Source organism: Erinaceus europaeus, chromosome 5 (genome assembly GCF_950295315.1).
Source record: "Erinaceus europaeus chromosome 5, mEriEur2.1, whole genome shotgun sequence".
Taxonomy (NCBI): domain Eukaryota; kingdom Metazoa; phylum Chordata; class Mammalia; order Eulipotyphla; family Erinaceidae; genus Erinaceus; species Erinaceus europaeus.
In genome coordinates this window covers 89041303-89059319 of record NC_080166.1, presented here as the reverse complement: position 1 = coordinate 89059319, position 18017 = coordinate 89041303, and the positions used below count along the sequence as shown (strand labels likewise).

The 18017-nt window shown below is 39.0% G+C and overlaps 1 protein-coding gene across 5 annotated transcripts in view; it reads right to left on the bottom strand.

Moving 5' to 3' along the window:
• The window catches only part of PIBF1 (progesterone immunomodulatory binding factor 1), a 215576-nt gene that overhangs the window by 60261 nt on the left and 137298 nt on the right, over positions 1–18017 (bottom strand). Inside the window, exon 15 of one of the 5 annotated variants that reach the window (XM_060191514.1) lies at positions 3977–4255. The exons of the other annotated variants lie outside the window; for them this stretch is intronic. Coding sequence (XP_060047497.1) covers positions 4190–4255 — 66 coding nt within the window. The 3' untranslated portion in view covers positions 3977–4189. Of the gene's footprint in view, positions 1–3976; positions 4256–18017 lie in introns of those variants that run through there. 5 annotated transcript variants of the gene reach the window in all.

Sequence of the window (18017 nt, the reverse complement as noted above, 5' to 3'; positions counted from 1 at the left end):
GACAGATATTCTGGTAGATGTGGAACTAAAGATTGAAGCAGGAGTTTCAGGAATGCAAGGCCAGTTGAATAGCCTTGACTATTCTTGTGGAGTTTCTTTTCAAAGAAATACCAAGAAATGGAGCTCTTTTTCTGACAGGGATGAATTTCATTCTGTGTATAAAGCCAGCCCTACATTTCAGGACTAGAAGATGAAGACTTCAGCAAAGAGGATAAAAGAGAAGACAGAATTTCTACAATATCCATGTCATAGATAGATGGAGACACCAAGAAGAGAATACTATCAATTAGGAACATCAGTGACTACTGAGGAAAGGCATAGATAGCTATATCTGAAAGTTAGTTGCCCATGTCAACACAGAACACAGACACAAACACATTCAGACACAGGCACACTTTTTTTTTTTTTTTTTTTGCTTCCAGGGTTATTGCTGGGGCTCAGTGCCTGCACCATGAATCCACTGCTCCTAGAGGCCATTTCCCCACCTCCCTTTTGTCGCCCTTGCTGTTGTAGCCTTGTTGTGGTTATTGTTATTGTTGATGTCGTTCACTGTTGGATAGGACAGAGAGAAATGGAGAGAGAGGGGAAGACAGAGAGGGGGAGAAAAAGACAGACACCTGCAGACCTGCTTCATCGCCCATGAAGCGACTCCCCTGCAGGTGGGGAGCTGGGGGCTCAAACCAGGGGCTCAAACCAGGACCCCTATGCCCATCCTTGTGCTTTGCACCGCCTGTGTTTAACATGCTGCGCTACTGCCCGACCCCCACATACACTTTTTAAAGGAGGTATTGTGGGGAAAGGTAAGTGAAGACATTTAGGTGAAAGAGATTCAAGGACAATCAATCTAGATGACATGACTTTAGTAACAAAAAGAAACAGTGATGGTTTGAGGGAGAAGAAGTGACCTGCAACGAAGACTCTAGGAAATAAGACAAAGGCATAGAAAAATAAAAATAGGCAATAGAAATGAGATCAATAGAAATGAGATCAATGTTCAACAACACAAATTTACAATGCTTTGAATCAAAGCAGCAAAATTAACAGATTTCCCTTAGAATTTTTCAGCGCTTCAATACCACAAAACCAAAGATTTTTCTCTAGTTCCTGTCACTAAATATTCACAAAGTAACTATAAGATTGTATGATACTTTATGCTAAAAGAAAGGATTGTGAAGAAGAATCTGATAGATACATTTGGCAACGAAGCAATTTAGATTACTTGTGATGTGATATGCTGATACTACATTTAGCTCCTAAGGCCCCCAAGACTGGGTAGGAAGAACAGTGGAGATAGGAGGTGACTGAACAGGCACAAGAAAATATGAAGTTTATGAGTCTGGGACTTGTAATGAGTACAGATAAAGCACAGATTGACTGGGGATGAAAGAGCTGGTAAAGCTGGAAGGACTGGGAGAGCTGGAATAACAGGAGATTAGAGTCACATAATGGAATTTTTGAATTCAAATGTTTAAAATTCATCCATCAAAGCTAACCATAATGACTTCAGTTCAATTTGGTTCAACTGTTTAACAAAATTGACAGGATTTTCAGTGTGATTTATAATAACATATAAATAGCTTTTTACAGATTATCAAGGTACAGCTAGGTAAAAAATTTAAACAATTATCTTCTTTCTTTGATGTGTAAGTATGATATAATTTATAAACAAATATTTGTCATTCCCTGCTTCAATGATGTTTGGTATTTGGTGCACACATATGTAAATATATATATATATATATATATATATATATATATATATATATATATGGTCATGTACATGAATCTACAGAAGTACAGCTTAAAGAACAAACTAATATATTGTCCTGGACTCATTTAACTGAATTTTTTTTTTTTTTTCTGAATAAGCCATAATGAAGACTTCTTGGTTTAAATAATTGGCAAGGTTACTGGTGGTAGGAACTGTATGGAATTATATCCCTATAACTTTACAACCCTGTAAGTCAATATTAAATCACTAATAAAAAATTAAGAAAAAATTTGGCAAGGTTAGATACAATGCTATTATTACAACGAAAATGAACACTTCTGTCCATGTAACAAATGAGTTATTCATATCGTCGATATATGTATTTTCATTGCTATTAAAAATAAAAATGTTAATTTCCATAATTTCACACTGGAGCCTCAATAAAAAGGAGACAGAATAACAGTAGAAATTTAGACATGATAAAGATAATTTCTGATACTGTTCGTAATAGTGTCAGATATGAATACTCGTTATTTTACAAGTCACTTAGAATTCTCTATGTAACTTTCTCATGCACTGCCAACTTAATGACTCCTCATAACCAGGTACATTAGATCATATACATCCACAAGCTGTATGAGAACACTAATTCACAAGGGATGGAGCATCTCATGAAAGATTCACAGAGGAAATGGTCTCTCCCAAATTCTCCAACATTACAAAAGGGGGGGAGAAAAAAAGTAAGTCATGTTACCTATGCCAAGAGATTTTTTTTTTTCCTCCAGGGTTATTGCTGGGACTGGGTACCTGCACTAGGAATCCACTGCTCCTGGAGGCTATTCCCCCCCCCCCCCCATTTTTTGTTGGATAGGACAGAGAGAAATTGAGAGAAGAGAGGAAGATGGGGTGGGGAGATGGGGGGGGGGGGAGAGAGACAAGGATTCTTTCCAGGCAGTATTTTTCTGATACTGACATGGCTAGTTTCAAAGAGTGCCAAATTACACAAGTGACAAAAGGTGGTTACAATTACCTTCACAGAAAATAATCCAATGACATTTCCCTCCCTTCTCCCCTTTCCTCTTCCCCTAGCTCTTCTCTGTGTTTCTCATTTTATTCTCTTTCTTTGTCCTCTCTCTCTTTCTGGACTGTTTTAGGTTCACAGCAAAACTGAAAGTATAGCTAGTATTCCCCACCCTCAAAAATTCCCCAGCATGACCATATAATTGATGAACCTACACTGGCATATTATCAGTCTAAGTCCATAGTTTACATTTGAATTCAATTTTGGTGCTGTATATTCCATGGGATTTACAAATGTATACTGCCATGAATCCACTTTTATTGCCTATTACAGAACAGCTTCTCTGTGTTATAAACCTCTGTTATCCCTTCCCATAACCACCCTTGATCTTTAATGATGTCATAATTTCACTTTTCCCAGATTATACAGTGGAAATCACACAGTATTTATCATTTTCACATTGTCAGTTTTAGAAGTTGATTTTCCCTTCTGCTTTACTTTCCTGCTTGTACCCTGCAAAATGTTATAAAACAGAATCTTCCATATAAACTAAATTTGCTTGGGAAATGTTTCTGTGAAATCTATTTTATTTAGAACTCAGTGAATAATTCACAAATAAGGGTGTGAGGCACAGAAAGGACAGGCAGCTAAACTACATTTACACAGCTAGTAATTACCTGAAATGAGATTTTAAAAAAATCATTTCTTTATTTTGGATATAGACAGAGACACTGAGAGGGGGAGGGGAGGGGCAGAGGGAGAGATGCTTACAGCACTGCAAGTAAGGATGGTGGTGGGGGGAGGGATTTGAACTTTGGTCTGAACACTGTAATTTGTGTGCTCAACCAGTTATGAGACCACCTGTCCCCTTGAAATGAAAATTTAACCCAGTAAATCCAGCTCCAGAAGCATGGGCTTAACCAACATTTGTCACTGCCTTTTAGCTAGAGAAAAGGAAGCAATATTATGTTGAAAAGAGCAGAAAATTGGAAGAGATAAGAAGACAATGGGTTGGATATCTACCCAGTTCATAGTTTTCATCAAGCATTCCTATACTGATTAAGACCTGAGTTGCTAACCATTATTATTATTTATATATATTCACAAATTTTATTTCCATAATATTTACTCAAAATTTAGAATTGACTTATCATTTGCTATTAAATCTTTTACATATTGTTGCCTCACTTTTATATATATTGTTCCAATAAATTTGTTGAATTTTATCAGCAATTAATGTTCTTTTAAATACAACAATTTTTATTATATTAGTTTAAAGTTTTCATTAGTTTTAAAAATACACAGTTTTCCCCATACTTATAAAATGATTAATAATTGTATGTAATTAAATAATACTTTTTCATTTGAGAAAAGTAATCCATTACTCTGTAGGACTGCAGTGGTACTATCATGTACTCTTCACTGACTTTTTAAGGGGTGGGGAGGCAGCACAGTGGTTATGCAAAGAGCCTTTCATGCCTGAGGCTAGAACTTCCAGGTTCAATCCCTAGGATCACCATAAGCTAAAAAAGAAAGGGAAAAAGAAAAAAATAATTTCCTTAAATTGTCTTTTAAAAATCTTACTACACTGTGTTTAAATTCATTTGAATAGTTCATTGCATTACTTACTCAAATTCTGGAATTATGTTTATTTTTAAAAAATGCCAAGAGGGGGCCAGGTGGTGGTGCATCAGGTTAAGCTTACATAGTACAAAGTGCAAGGACCCACATAAGGATCTGGTTGGAGATCCAGGTTGGGGATCCCTCTCGCTCACCACCTGCAGGCGGGGTGTGTGTGTGCTGGGTCATTTCACAAGTGGTGAAATAGGTCTGCAGGTGCCTACCTTTCTATCTTCCCCTCCCTTCTCAATTTCTCTCTGTCCTATCCATTAAAATGGAAAAAATGGCCATAGGAGCAGTGTCTTCATAGTGCAGGCACCAAGTCCCAGTGATAACCCTGGAGGCAAAAATAAGTAAATAAATAAGTCCCAAGTTTTATTAATAAACTATTTTATTAACACTATTCCTTGCTGTAGAAATACAAAGGGAATATAAAGCGAAACTGTTTATTGAAATGTCTATATATTCCAGTTAGACTGGATTACCTCTAATTCTTGAGATAAATGTTTATATGGAATTGTAGTTAAGGCTTTTTTTTTTTTCTTTATTGGGGGGACTAATGGCTTACCATCAGTAGTAAAATACAGTAGTTTGTACATATGTGATATTTCTGTTATTTATTTATGAGAAAGACAGAGAGAAAGAATCAGACATCACTCTGATTAATAAATTTAAGATCATATAAGCCAATCGGCCTAACTTAAAAACCAATGGTTTCATATCACAAAGGGTAAAAGAATATAATGAAATGTGATTAAATACTATACACATTACCTTTATCACCACTATCTCTTTCTGTTAACCAGAGCACTGTTCAGCTCTGACTAATGGTAGTGCCAGGTATTGAATCTGGGACCCCAAAGCCTCATGCATGAAAAGTACTTTGCTTCACTGCTATGATATTTCCCCAGCCATTGCTATCTTTCTCTCTCTAAACTCATATTTGCTCTTGGTTTCTTTCCTTCCTCTCTAAAGCAAAATTTAAAACTCCATAGTGTTTTCAATAAATAGCAATAATTCTACTGATAATTTTATTATGCAACTACAGTATTATCTCATGGTGGTGGTGATTACAGCTGATACTATACTCTGTTTTCATACAGAACAAAAATTTTATTTGGTCTATGATATCATCTTTTTCTCCCTTTTCTAATTTTCTTTTCTTTTTTTAAAAAATTTTTTTCCTTTTCTAATTTTCAGCACTTATTTTTCTGTTATCCTTTGGTTCTCTTAGCTGAAATTTCTAGCTTGCTTAAGTTTTTCTTTTTTTTTCTTTATTAATGGTTTACAGTCATTAGTAAGGTACAGTAGTTTGTACATATGTAATATTTCTCAGTTATTTATTTAATTATGAGAAAGATAGGAGGAAAGAGACAGAAAGAACCAGGCATCACTCTGGTACATGTACTGCTGGGGATTGAACTTGGGACCTCATATTTAAGAAACCAATGCTTTATCCACTGTATCACCTCCCAGACCACTTTCAGTTTTCCACATAACAATTCAACCCCCCTTAGGTCCTCCTCTGTCATCATGTTCCAGGACCTGAACCCTTCCCCCAATCCCAGAGTCTTTTGGTTTGGTGCAGTACACCAACCCCAGTCCAAATTCTGTTTGTATTTTTCCTTCTTTTATTTTAATTTTTATTTTATTTATTTATTCCCTTTTGTTGCCCTTGTTGTTTTATCATTGTAGTTATTGTTGTTATTGATATCGTTGTTGTTGGATAGGACAGAGAGAAATGGAGAGAGGAGAGGAAGACAGAGGGGGAGAGAAAGATAGACACCTGCAGACCTGCTTCACCGCCTATGAAATGACCTCCTGCAGATGGGGAGCAGGGGGCTCGAACTGGGATCCTTCCGCCAGTCCTTGCACTTTGCACCACATACGCTTAACCCGCTGTGCTATCGCCTGACTCCCAAAAAATTTTTAAAATTATCTTTACTTATTTGATAGAGACAGCCAGAAATCAAGAGGAAGGGGGAGACAGGGAGGGAAAGAGACAGAGAGACATCTGTAGCCCTGTTTTTTCAACTTCTCCATGATGATGATACACGTTTTACAACTAGTGGTGGCCAAGCTCCCACATGAACAAATTTGGCTCTAGCTCCTTAAAGTCGTGATTTCAATTGAGTTCTGAGTATAGTTAATCCTTCACAGATTGAATTTAATTGCCATTTAAAATGTCTTCAAAAAGATTATAAAGTGATCTGGCACTGAAACAAAGTTTACATTAGAAGAAAAGCACAGAAACCACGTTGTGTAATATATGATAAAAATCACTGCCTTAAGTCTAAAAAGAACGTGTGCTTAAAATTAAAAGAAAACTTAAAGTGATAACAAAGCACCAAAACATAGAGTGATTTTCATCACTGTCTCTTATTCCTTAGTGGTAGCTACGATGGGAGACAGGGGTGGTGGACTCCACATCAGTGTTGTCTTAGAGGGATGGATGATAGGAAAAAGTAACCTTGAAGCTTAGAAAGAATTCGTTTTTTAGGGCATGTGAGTTTCTCTCATTACTGTGCTGAGGTAGAGTTACAGGAGTTGTGTGTGCTATCGACTCCTTCCAAGAAACTAGGATCATGGGGAGTGTTGGATGAACACTTCCAGCAGCTGTAAGGGTCAGAAAACTCAAAGAACAGAGGGGTATGTTTTGTTTAACTTAACACTCACTTTTACTATGATGTAGAAAACATACCCCCAAATCACTGGTATTTACTAGAACATGTTGGCAAGTGTTAACAAAAACTCCTTCATGAAGAAACTTCTTTTGCCGCATTATTTTTCCTTGTCTGAGTATATATTAGATACCCTTCCTGTTTCCTTTCTGAAGTTCTAAAGCTTTCACATCCATGCTATGCTTCTAGATGTTTCTGAACGTTTCCTATAGCACCCCCCCATTCTGGAACAGTTTCATAATTCATAGTTTAGTGTGCATATACTTCCTCAGCAATGAAATTTTGGAGTATTACTTTTTATTTAATTATCTATTTTGATGGATGATTTACAATACTAGAAGATAATATGGGTTGTGTATAATTTCATATACCACTACCATCATCAAAGTTCTGTGTGGCGCCCCCCCCCCCACCTCCCTAAGGGTAACTACCATAGTTCTCCCAAGGTTATAGATATGGGTTGACTTACATATATATATGGTTTCAAGTTCATATTAAAAAAAATATTTTTCTTTATTATTAGAGACAGAAATTGAAATGGGAGGAGAAGGCAGAGAGGAAAAGAGACAAGACATCTGCACCCCTGCTTCACCACTTGTGAAGCTTTCTCCCTGGAAGTGGGAACCAGGGGCTTGAACCTGGGTCCTTGCACACTATAATGTGTGCTCTTAACAGGTGCACCACTGCCTGGTCCCACTTTTAATTCTCTATATTTCCACTTATGAGTGAAATCATCCCATGACCTTCACTCCTGTTGGGTAGTATGCCAGCTCCCCCCGGCTTCTGTCTCTAATACTAGCACCGGTATGCCTGTGTGGGATTGGTTTGATCCCACTCAAAGATGAGGTCTATTTACATAAATCACTTTTACATTTACATAAAGCACCACCCTCCCTCCAGGGCATTGGTGGTTCAGTGGTAGAATTCTCGCCTGCTCCGCCCCCTCTCCTTGTCACACCCTGATTTTCACCAGTCACTTTTCACTCCACCTTCTCTACATCACATCCTGTTCACACCCTACTTGGAAAGTATATATAAGGACAGCATTGTTCGTTTTTAGTTTAGTTTTAGTTTTAGTCTAGCTTAGCTTGGCATGGATTGTGCTGCGTTCCAGCATGAATAAAGAGATACTGCGTACAGCTCAGCCATGAGTCCCTGGTCGTCTGTCTCCCGTCAGTGAAGCTAGCCCGACACACTCCCTTACTTCACTAATCATAATCACTGCCAGTCTTTTGGGGTATGATTTCATACCCACACATGGTATATGTAAGTCACCACACCCTCCACCAAAGTTCTGCGGCCCTGCTCTATAATTATCATAGTTCCCACAAAGTCCAACAGTTTGGCTGCCACTGTTGCTGTTCATTGCCAGGGCTTTACTGCTCCAGGTTGACTTTCATATAGATAGACAGACAGACAGACAGATAGAGGGAGTCGGGCAGTAGTGCAGCGGGTTAAGCACAGGTGGCGCAAAGCACAAGGACCCATGTAAGGATCCTGGTTCGAGCCCCAGCTCCCCACCTGCAGGGGAGTCGCTTCACAGGTGGTGAAGCAGGTCTGCAGGTGTCTTTCTCTCCCCCTCTCTGTCTTCCCCTCCTCTCCATTTCTCTCTGTCCTACCCAACAACAACGACATCAATAACTACAACAACAGTAACTACAACAATAAAAAACAAGGACAACAAAAGGGAAAATAAATAATAAAAAATATTTTTAAAAAAGATAGACAGACAGATATGGAACATGCCCCAAGCACAGCAGCTTCCTCAATGGTAGTGGGAGCCAAGCTGGAACCTGGGTTGTGCAAAATAGATACACTATCATCTTTATTTATTTATTGGATAGATATAGCTAGAAATCTAGAGGGAAGGGGGGAGATAGAGAGGGAGAGAGACAAAGAGACACCTGCAGACCTGCTTCACCACTTGCAAACCTTCCTCCCTGTAGGTGGGGACCAGGGGCTTGAACCCAGGACCTTTCACGTTGTAACTAACATGTGCACTCAACCAGGTATGCCACCACCTTATCCAACACTATCCAAGCGGCTTATTTTGCAGCTGGTTCTCACTCTTTGTGTTTACTGTTATTTTTTTATTGCCTTTGGGGTTATCACTGGGGCTTGGTGCCAGCACTGTGACTTCACCACTCCCAGTGGCCATGTTTTTCTTTCTCCACCCCCCTTTCTGTTTTATTCGATAGGACAGAGAGAAATTGAGAGGAGGGGGGGATAGAATGACATCTGTAAATCTGCTTCACAGCTCATGAAGCATCATCTCCCTTGCAGGTGGGGAACAGGGGATCAAACTCCACTCCTTGGACATGATAACATGCATTCAACCGGGTGTGTCACCATCCAGCCTAATGACGTGCTTCTTTTAAGAAAAGTGACAGAGTAGATCTGCTGCTAATGGATTCTTTCCACTTCTGCATATTGCAAAACGTTGTTATTTCATCTCTTTTGTGGTTGTATACTTATTTATTTATTTCTATTTTATTTATTAAAGTTGTGAGAGAGCCAGAACTCCACATGGGTGTCAGAGATTAAACCCAGGGCTCCCTCACCTGTGCATGTTTCAAACTCTACCCTCTGAGCCTCCTCCCTAGGTCCTGTTGTTTGTTTTTATATTTATGACTACTTTTTTTTTTTTTTTTTGCCTCCAGGGTTATTGCTGGGGCTTAGTGCATACACTATGAATCCACTGATTCTGCAGGCTATTTTTTCTGTTCTGTTGCTCTTATTTATCATTGTTGTTGTTATTGTTGTAGCTGCTGTCATTGTTGTTGGATAGATCAGAGAGAAATGGAGAGAGGAGGGGAAGACAGAGAAGGGAGAGAAGGATAGACACCTGCAGGCCTGCTTCACTGCTTGTGAAGTGAGAATCCGCAGGTGTGGAGCCAGGACTCGAACTGGGATCCTTATGGTGGTCCTTGAGCTTCGTGCCATGTGTGCTTAATCCTCTGAGCTACTGCCCCAACCCCTTTCTGAATATTCTTAACAAGTCATGATTAAAAGATATTTCTTGGCCCAAAAAACTACAAGGTTGCACTTGAGTTCAATGTGCTGTTTTTCCTTTTTGCACTAATATTAATTATTTTAAAAAATATATTTATTTATTCCTTTTTTATTGTTGTAGTTATTGATGTTGTCATTGTTGGATAGGACAGAGAGAAATGCAGAGAGGAGGGGAAGAGAAAGACAGACACCTGCAGACCTGCTTCACCGTTTATGAAGCGATTCCCCTGCAGGTGGGGAACCAGAGGCTGGAACCCAGATCCTTATGCTGGTTCTTGCGCCTGGCGCCACGTGCGCTTAACCTGCTGTGCCACTGCCCGATTCCCTAATATTCATTATTTTAACGATTTAAAATCATACACTTAAATGGCTTTTTGGTAATTTACAGTATAGGACAAGCACCACCACTTTATACCTACAGAATAATTTTATCACACAGAATGAAACCTAGTACCCATTAAGTAGTCATTCTCTACGCCCCCCCCCCATACCAGCTCCTGGAAATCACCACTGTCCTTCCTATCTCTATGGACTTTTCCAGTACTGGATAGGATAGTTTTAAAAACGGAATTATGCAATCTATGACCTTTTGTAGCTAGTTTCTTTCACTTAACATAGATTTTCGAGGTCCTTTCATGTTATACTTTCTGTCAGTACTTAATTCCCTTTTATTACTTAGTAATAGTCTATTGTCCAGATTTATCACATTGTGAATTAGTTGCTGGACATTTAGGTTATTTCCTTTATCTGGCGAATGTGAGCAGTACTGAAAAAAAGCAAATAGCAACATAATATGGGATTTACACTAGTATAAGCAAAATATATGACAACAGGAGCACAAAGGCCTCAAGGGGGGATAAATGGAAGTTGGGCTTTTATGTTGTACATTCAGTGGTAAAATGGCACATGAAACCAGATGGTCATAAATAAAAGAGCTATTTCAACTCATGTTAAAAAAAATCACTTAATAACAAAGGTTACAGGCAATTAGTCAGCAATGAGATAAAATGGAATGATAATAAATAAATCTGAAAGAAAACAGAGGGAAAAAGGGAAGGAAGAGATGAATAAATGGGACAAAGAAAATGAAAATAGCAAGATGACAGACTTAAACATAACTATATATATAAAAAACCAAAACATAACCATATCAATAACTGTTTAAAAACTTCAATTAAAAGTCGTATTTTGTCAGACTGCATGAAAAAAGAAAGTTTCACCTGTGTGTACTGTCGAAAAGATTATAAAGACACAAACAGGTTAAAAGTAGAAGGATGGGCCTGGCATGACAGCTCACTTAAATGGTATGCTTACTTTGTCATGCTCATAACCCAGGTTTGAGCACAGCACCCACCAAGCTGAATGAAATTTTGGTGCTGTGGTGTCTTTCTCTCTGTCTCTGTTTTATTTATTTATTTATTTATTTATTTATTTATTTATTTATTATCAGAGCACTGCTCGGGTTTATGGTGGTGTGGGGGATTGAACCTGAGATGTTGGAGCTTCAGGAATGAGACTCTCTTTGCATAACTACATGCTATTTACCCCTGTCCTCTCTCTGTTTCTGTCTGAAAAAGTTAACCTGGAGTGGTAAAGTCCCAATGATGACAAAAAAAAAAAAAAAAAGAGGAAAAATGGTGGTCTGGTATGTGTCATAGTGGATAAAGTATTGGACTCAAACTTGATGCCCCCAGTTCAATCCCTGGCACTGCATATGCCAGAGTGGTATTTTGGTCCTCTCTTTCCTCCTCTCATAAATGAATAAGTAAATTAAGACAAAAAAAGCAGAGGGTGAAGACAGGTTGGGTGTGTGAGGACAAGCTGTCCTGTGGTCTCTGGGACTAAGCAGGTCCTAGAAGGCTTGTGACTAGGCAGGCCTTATATATCCATATGAGGGATACTTTTACCTTTATTTTGACAGTGACAGAAATAGGGAAAGAGAAGGGGACAGAAAAGGTAAGAGAAAGTGAGACATCTGCAGCACTACTCCATCACTTATGAAGCTTCCTCTCTATGGGGGGTAGAAATCAGGGGCTTGAACCTAGGTCCCAGTGCATGTTAGTCTGTGTACTTTACCAGTTGTATAACTGCCCAGTCCCTTGAGGGAATGTTGCTAAAAAAGAACTGGGGCTGGGTGGTAGCTCACTTAGTTGAGTACACATGTTACAATGTGCAAGGCCCTGGGTTCCAGACCCTGGTCCCCGCCTGCAAGGGGAAAGCTTCATGAGTGGTGAAACAGGGTTGCAGGTGTCTTTCTGTCTCACTCATCAACCCCTCCCTCTTCATTTCTGCCTGTCTCTGTCAAATAAATAAATAAAGGTACTAAAAGAAAGAAAGCTTTTTTAAAAAAAAAAAAACCAAAAAAGAACAAACCTGAGAGAGAGAGAGAGAGAGAGCTTGTCTAGAGCACTGCTACTGGAGGTTCGAAGGACTGAACGCAGGGCTGATAATAACCAAGTCCTTTCTACTAACATTGCTATTTCTCTGGCAGTGAAAAAATTATGAAATCATTAGGCAAACTAAAAGATGACAGACAAAAATGTGTGTATATATGTAGACTGTAAAATTGTCTTTATAAAGCAATTTAAGAGAATGGCTAATCTGTAGCTATAGAATGTGAACCAGTAGTTGACAAGAGACCAGGATGGGGGTAGGGAGGGTGGAGATTTCATGAGGACATAAGGGAACTTTTGTGGTAATGTATGTAATTATCACCAAACCAACAAGAGATGATTTCATTGGTGTACATGAAAAGTTATAAAACTATCTAACTTAAAAAAAAATTTGGGTACTTGGTAATGGCTCAATGGTTTAAGCATACATGTTTATGCCTCCATTCCCCACTTCTTATGCCAGTCCTTGTGCTTTAAGCCACATGCACTTAACCCGCTGTGCTACTGTCCAACTCCCAAGACAGTACTTTTGAAGTCTCTCTCCTCTATCTCTCATTTCCCTCTCAATTTATCTGTCTTTATCATTACAAAAGAAAAATAAGGGAGTTGGGCAGTAGCACAGTGGGTTAAGTGCATGTAGCATGAAGTGCAAGGACCGGCATAAGGATTCCGGTTTAAGCCCCCAGCTCCCCACCTACAGGAGAGTAGCTTCACAGGTGGTGAAGCAGGTCTACAGGTGTCTATCTTTCTCTCCCCCTCTCTGTATTCCCCTCCTGTGGTCTGGGAGGTGGTGCAGTGATAAAACTCTGGACTCTCAAGCGTGAGGTCACGAGTTCGATCCTTGGCAGCACATGTGCCACAGTGATGTCTGGGTTTCTCTCTCTCTCCTCCTATCTTTCTCATAAATAAAAATAAAATCTTTAAAAAAAAGAAATAAAGAGAGAAAGGAAAATAAATAAATAAAATGATCACCAGGGCTGTCAGGAAATTGTGAGGATGTGATTGAGCTTGGCAGGGTTTAACCTGAGGAGTGCGTCTATCCTGTCAGTCTATCTCTCTACTGAGAGGTTGAGAAGGAGGGACAGGAGTAACCCCAAAGGTTTGCCCTGTCTTATCAGACTCCCTGCCTCACAAAGCACCCCGCATTCCTGATACTATGGCCATTAGATAAAAAGAAAGGGGGAGATGTCGGGAAATTGTGCATTAAGCACTTAGCCAGCTCCCCCTGCATTCCTGATACTATGGCCTATCTACATAATCACTGTTTTGCCTGAAAGATCCCCATCCATTCCATTTCTTTGATCTATCTTCTTTCTACCCTCAAGACCCTCCCTGCCTGCAGGGTAATATTAATCTTACCTGTTAAAACCCTCACAACAGTTGCTAAGGAAGTTTCTACCTTCCCAGCTCCCTTTTGCCTTTCTTGCCCCTTTCCTAGCCATTTCCGTTTTCGACTTCCCACTTCTGGGTCTGCCTTTTAAAAGCTGTGGCTCTCTGATTAATAAAGATATCGCACTGCCTTGTTGCCATGTGTTTGGTTCCTGAGTCATCTCCCTCGCATCACTGAGTGAGTAGCAGCCCAGGCTGGCTCCCGTCGTGTTCTCTCCAACCCAGAGAGTATGTGCCCGGGAAGAGGCACCCCCACGCTAGCCTGGCAAGGGAAATGGATTTTTTTTAAAAAATCTTTTTATTTATTTATTCCCTTTTGTTGCCCTGGTTGGTTTTTTTTTGTTGTAGTTATTATTGTAGTTGTTATTGATGTTGTCCTTGTTGGATAGGACAGAGAGAAATGGCGAGAGAAGGGGAAGACAGAGAAGGGGAGAGAAAGATAGACACCTGCAGACCTGCTTCACCACCTGTGAAGAGGCCCCCCTGCATGTGGGGAGCCGGGGGCTCGAACCTGTAATCTTATGCCAGCCATTGTGCTTTGCACCATGTGTGCTTAACCTGCTGCGCTACCACCCAACTCCCGGCAATGGATTTCTTATGGAGACACAAGCCCCAGCCATAACCCTAGTGAAAATTTAAAAACATTTTTTTTTCTTTTTGATTCCAGGGTTATCGTTGGGGCTCAGTGCCTGCCCTATGAATCCTCTGATCCTGGAGGCCATTTTTTCCATTTTTGTTGCCCTCATTATTATTGCTGATATTGTTGGATAGGATGGAGAGAAATCAACAAAAGAGGGGGAGACAAAGAGAGGAAGAGAAAGATAGATACCCACAAACCTGTTTCACCACTGTGAGGCCAACCCCTGCAAGTGGGGAACAAGGGGCTGCTGGTCCTTGTGCTTTGTGCCATGTGTGCTTAACCCGGTGCACTACCACCTACCCCCCCTCAAAACATTTTTTTAAACTTAATATAAAGTGTATCACTTAAAAAGGTATATAGTAAAGTCGTACGATTTAAATATGTGCAGTATAAAGTATGCCAATTAATCTTAACGATACAATGGGAGCTTTTGTTTTAAAATGCTTTATTTAGGGGCTGGGTGGTGGTGCACCTGGTTGAGTGCACATGTTACAGTGCTCAAGGACCAGGGTTCGAGCCCCCAGTCCCCACCTGTAGGGAGAAAGCTTTGCAAGTGGTGAAGCAGTGCTGCAGGTGTCTCTCTCTTCCCTACCCTCTCAATTTCTGACTGTCTCTATCCAATAAATAGAGATAATTAATTTTTTTTTTTAAAAAAAGCTTTATTTATTTAATATGAGGGAGAACTGGGCTTCTCTTGGGTATGTGCAGTGCTGGGGTCCTAATCTGGGTGCTCACACAGGCAAGCCCTATACTCCATTACTGAGTCACTTCCCTGGTCACTTGCTTTCATTTAATCTCATACATATTCTGAATATAATTTAATGATAATTCTGACAGTGACATGAGTTTCATCTGAGTATTATTCCCAAATATGCTAACTTGGATTAAATACTTTTTTTTTTTCTTTTCTTCTTCCTTTATCATTTCTAGGGCTTTATGTGGCTTTTTTTTTTATCAAGTAGAAAGGGAGGTAGGGATGGATGGTGAAGGTGGATTTAAGTTGGTGAGAGTGGTCTGTTGACACACCTATCATAGAAATAAGAAATTGGGGCAGAGGGTAGATAGCATAATGGTTATGCAAACAGACTCTCATGCCTGAGGCTCCAAAGACCCAGGTTCAATCCCCCACACCACCATAAGCCAGAACTAAAGAGTTAAAAAATAAATAAATAAATAAAAAAGAAATAAGAAATTGTACCTATGTGTTAACAACTGAATCATCATTTCCCTAATGGAACTATTAAAAAAGTTTAAAAAAAAAAGGGGTGGTGGTGATAATGGAGGGGAGACACCACAGTCCCAAAGCTTCCTCCAGTGTCAATGGGAGCCTGGGGCTTGGACCTGGAAACATTTAACATTCTTAAAATAATCCAGATCCTGAAAAAAATTCCTTTTTCTATTTTTTCACTATCTTATCATTAAGTCTTGCTATAAGAGCAATTTTTATATTATCACCTTTTAGCTTGTTTATGTAATTATTCGCAATGTAAGTAACATAATTTTTGTCAGTTAAATCAGTAAATTCCATAGTCTTTTAAGTTATGATATATTTTTCATATTTTATTGTTTTATTTTATTTTGTCTCCAGGGTTATTGCTGGGGCTCAGTGCCTGCACCACAGGTCCACTGCTCCTGGAGGCTTTTTCCCTTTTGTTGCTCTTGTTGTTTTATTGTTGTTGTAGTTATTATTGTTGTTGTTGGATAAGACAGAAAGTAATAGAGAGAGGAGGGGAAGATAGAGGGAGAGAAAGATAGACATCTGCAGACCTGCTTGACCATTTGTCAAGTGACCCCCCTGCAGGTGGGGAGCCGGGGGCTCCAACCAGGATCTTTACACCGGTCCTTGCGCTTTGTGCCATGTGCACTTAACCTACTGGGCTACTACTGTCTGACCACCCTTATCTTATTTTATTTACTGGATAGAGGCAGCCAGGAATTGAGAAAGACAGGAGTGATAAAGAAGGAGAGACAGAGAGACACCTGCAACACTGCTTCACCACTTGGATATATTTTTAATTAAAAAAAATTGGGGGGGGATTTTTTTCCTTTGTTTGATATCACAGAGGAAAATTGAGAGGGTAGGAGGAGATAGAACAGTTCAGAGAAAGAGAGACATTTTTCCAGTGCTGCTTCACCATTTGGGAAGCTTCACTCTTACAGGTGGGACCCAAGGACTTGAACCCAGGTTCTTGCACATGGTAATGTGTCTGAGCAACTGTGTTCACCACCACTGGCCCTATATTTTCAAAGGGAAAGTTGTATATGACAGGCAGCACAAAACCTTTTAATATAGGGTTACTGATACTTTCTCTAAGTATCTTGGGAAAAAAATTCAAGAATACACAAGTGAAAAATGAGGCTATATATAAACTTCACCTTGCTACCGTATCATATACTATCACACACATTTCAGTACTTAGGTTTTTTTTCTCAACATAAGTCATCAGCTTACTTTAAAATTGCTTCATACAAAGTTAATTATACTTCATTACAAGAGCACTTAATTTAATGTCTTACATTTCCCTCACTACAATTAGTATAAAAGTGTGTGCACATTTAGAAATTCCTATTACAATTACTGAACTGCTCTGCAAGGCCCTTTTATAAAAGCAATATAAAGGCATATATTTCCAAACTTATATATCTGTATGTATTGATACATGTATATAAAAGTATTTATGATAGAGAGGCAGAGAGAGGGAGAATGAAAGAGACCATAGCAGGGAAGCTTCCTTTAAGATTGGGAGGGCCGTAATCAAATCTGAGTCACACACAGGGCAAAGCAGCACACTGTCCAAATGATCTAATCTGCTGGCACCACCTTGTTTTTTAGAAATATTTTTGACAGGTTATTCTAAAATTAAAAGCACACGAGGGAATCTATGACATACTAGCAAACAGAGGCTCATTTGTTTCGTTAGTCCTTTATTTATTTATTCTTCCATGCCTTCACCTAGTGGTATGCTGGAGCTGGCTTACTGCAGTTTGTAAGAGCTGACTAGGAATTTTGTGAACTGGATGCTTAACACAATCATTATTAAAAATTGTTTCAACTTACAGCAAAATATATTTTACTATAAAATTGAACACACAATAAAAGCTCACTAAGTTTTAATTACTTGACTATTGTCTATGCTTCTGAGTTTATGTGTGTCTATTGCAACTGTGTGTTGGGACAATGACGTAATAGTATTCTGCTGAGCATCTTTTAATGTGTTCAGTAACATTATGTTGACAGCCTGAAGTTAATATAATTTGAATATTCACCCAAAGATATAAGCTATAAATTTGCCAGCACAACACCAATTTCATCCTGAGCTTTAGTTCTATGTTAGGAACAATAGTAGTAGGAGGTATTTCTGACCTTTTGGAACTTGAGGATAATATTCCTCTTATTGTTACAGTACTAAGATCACTATCATAGAGATACTATAAAGAAAGTAAGAAAACAAAAACTGTACATGATATAGAACAATCATTTAAAACATACACTTTAAAATATTTCATTTTATAAGATCAAAAAGCTTTAAAATAGTAACCTAGAAAAACT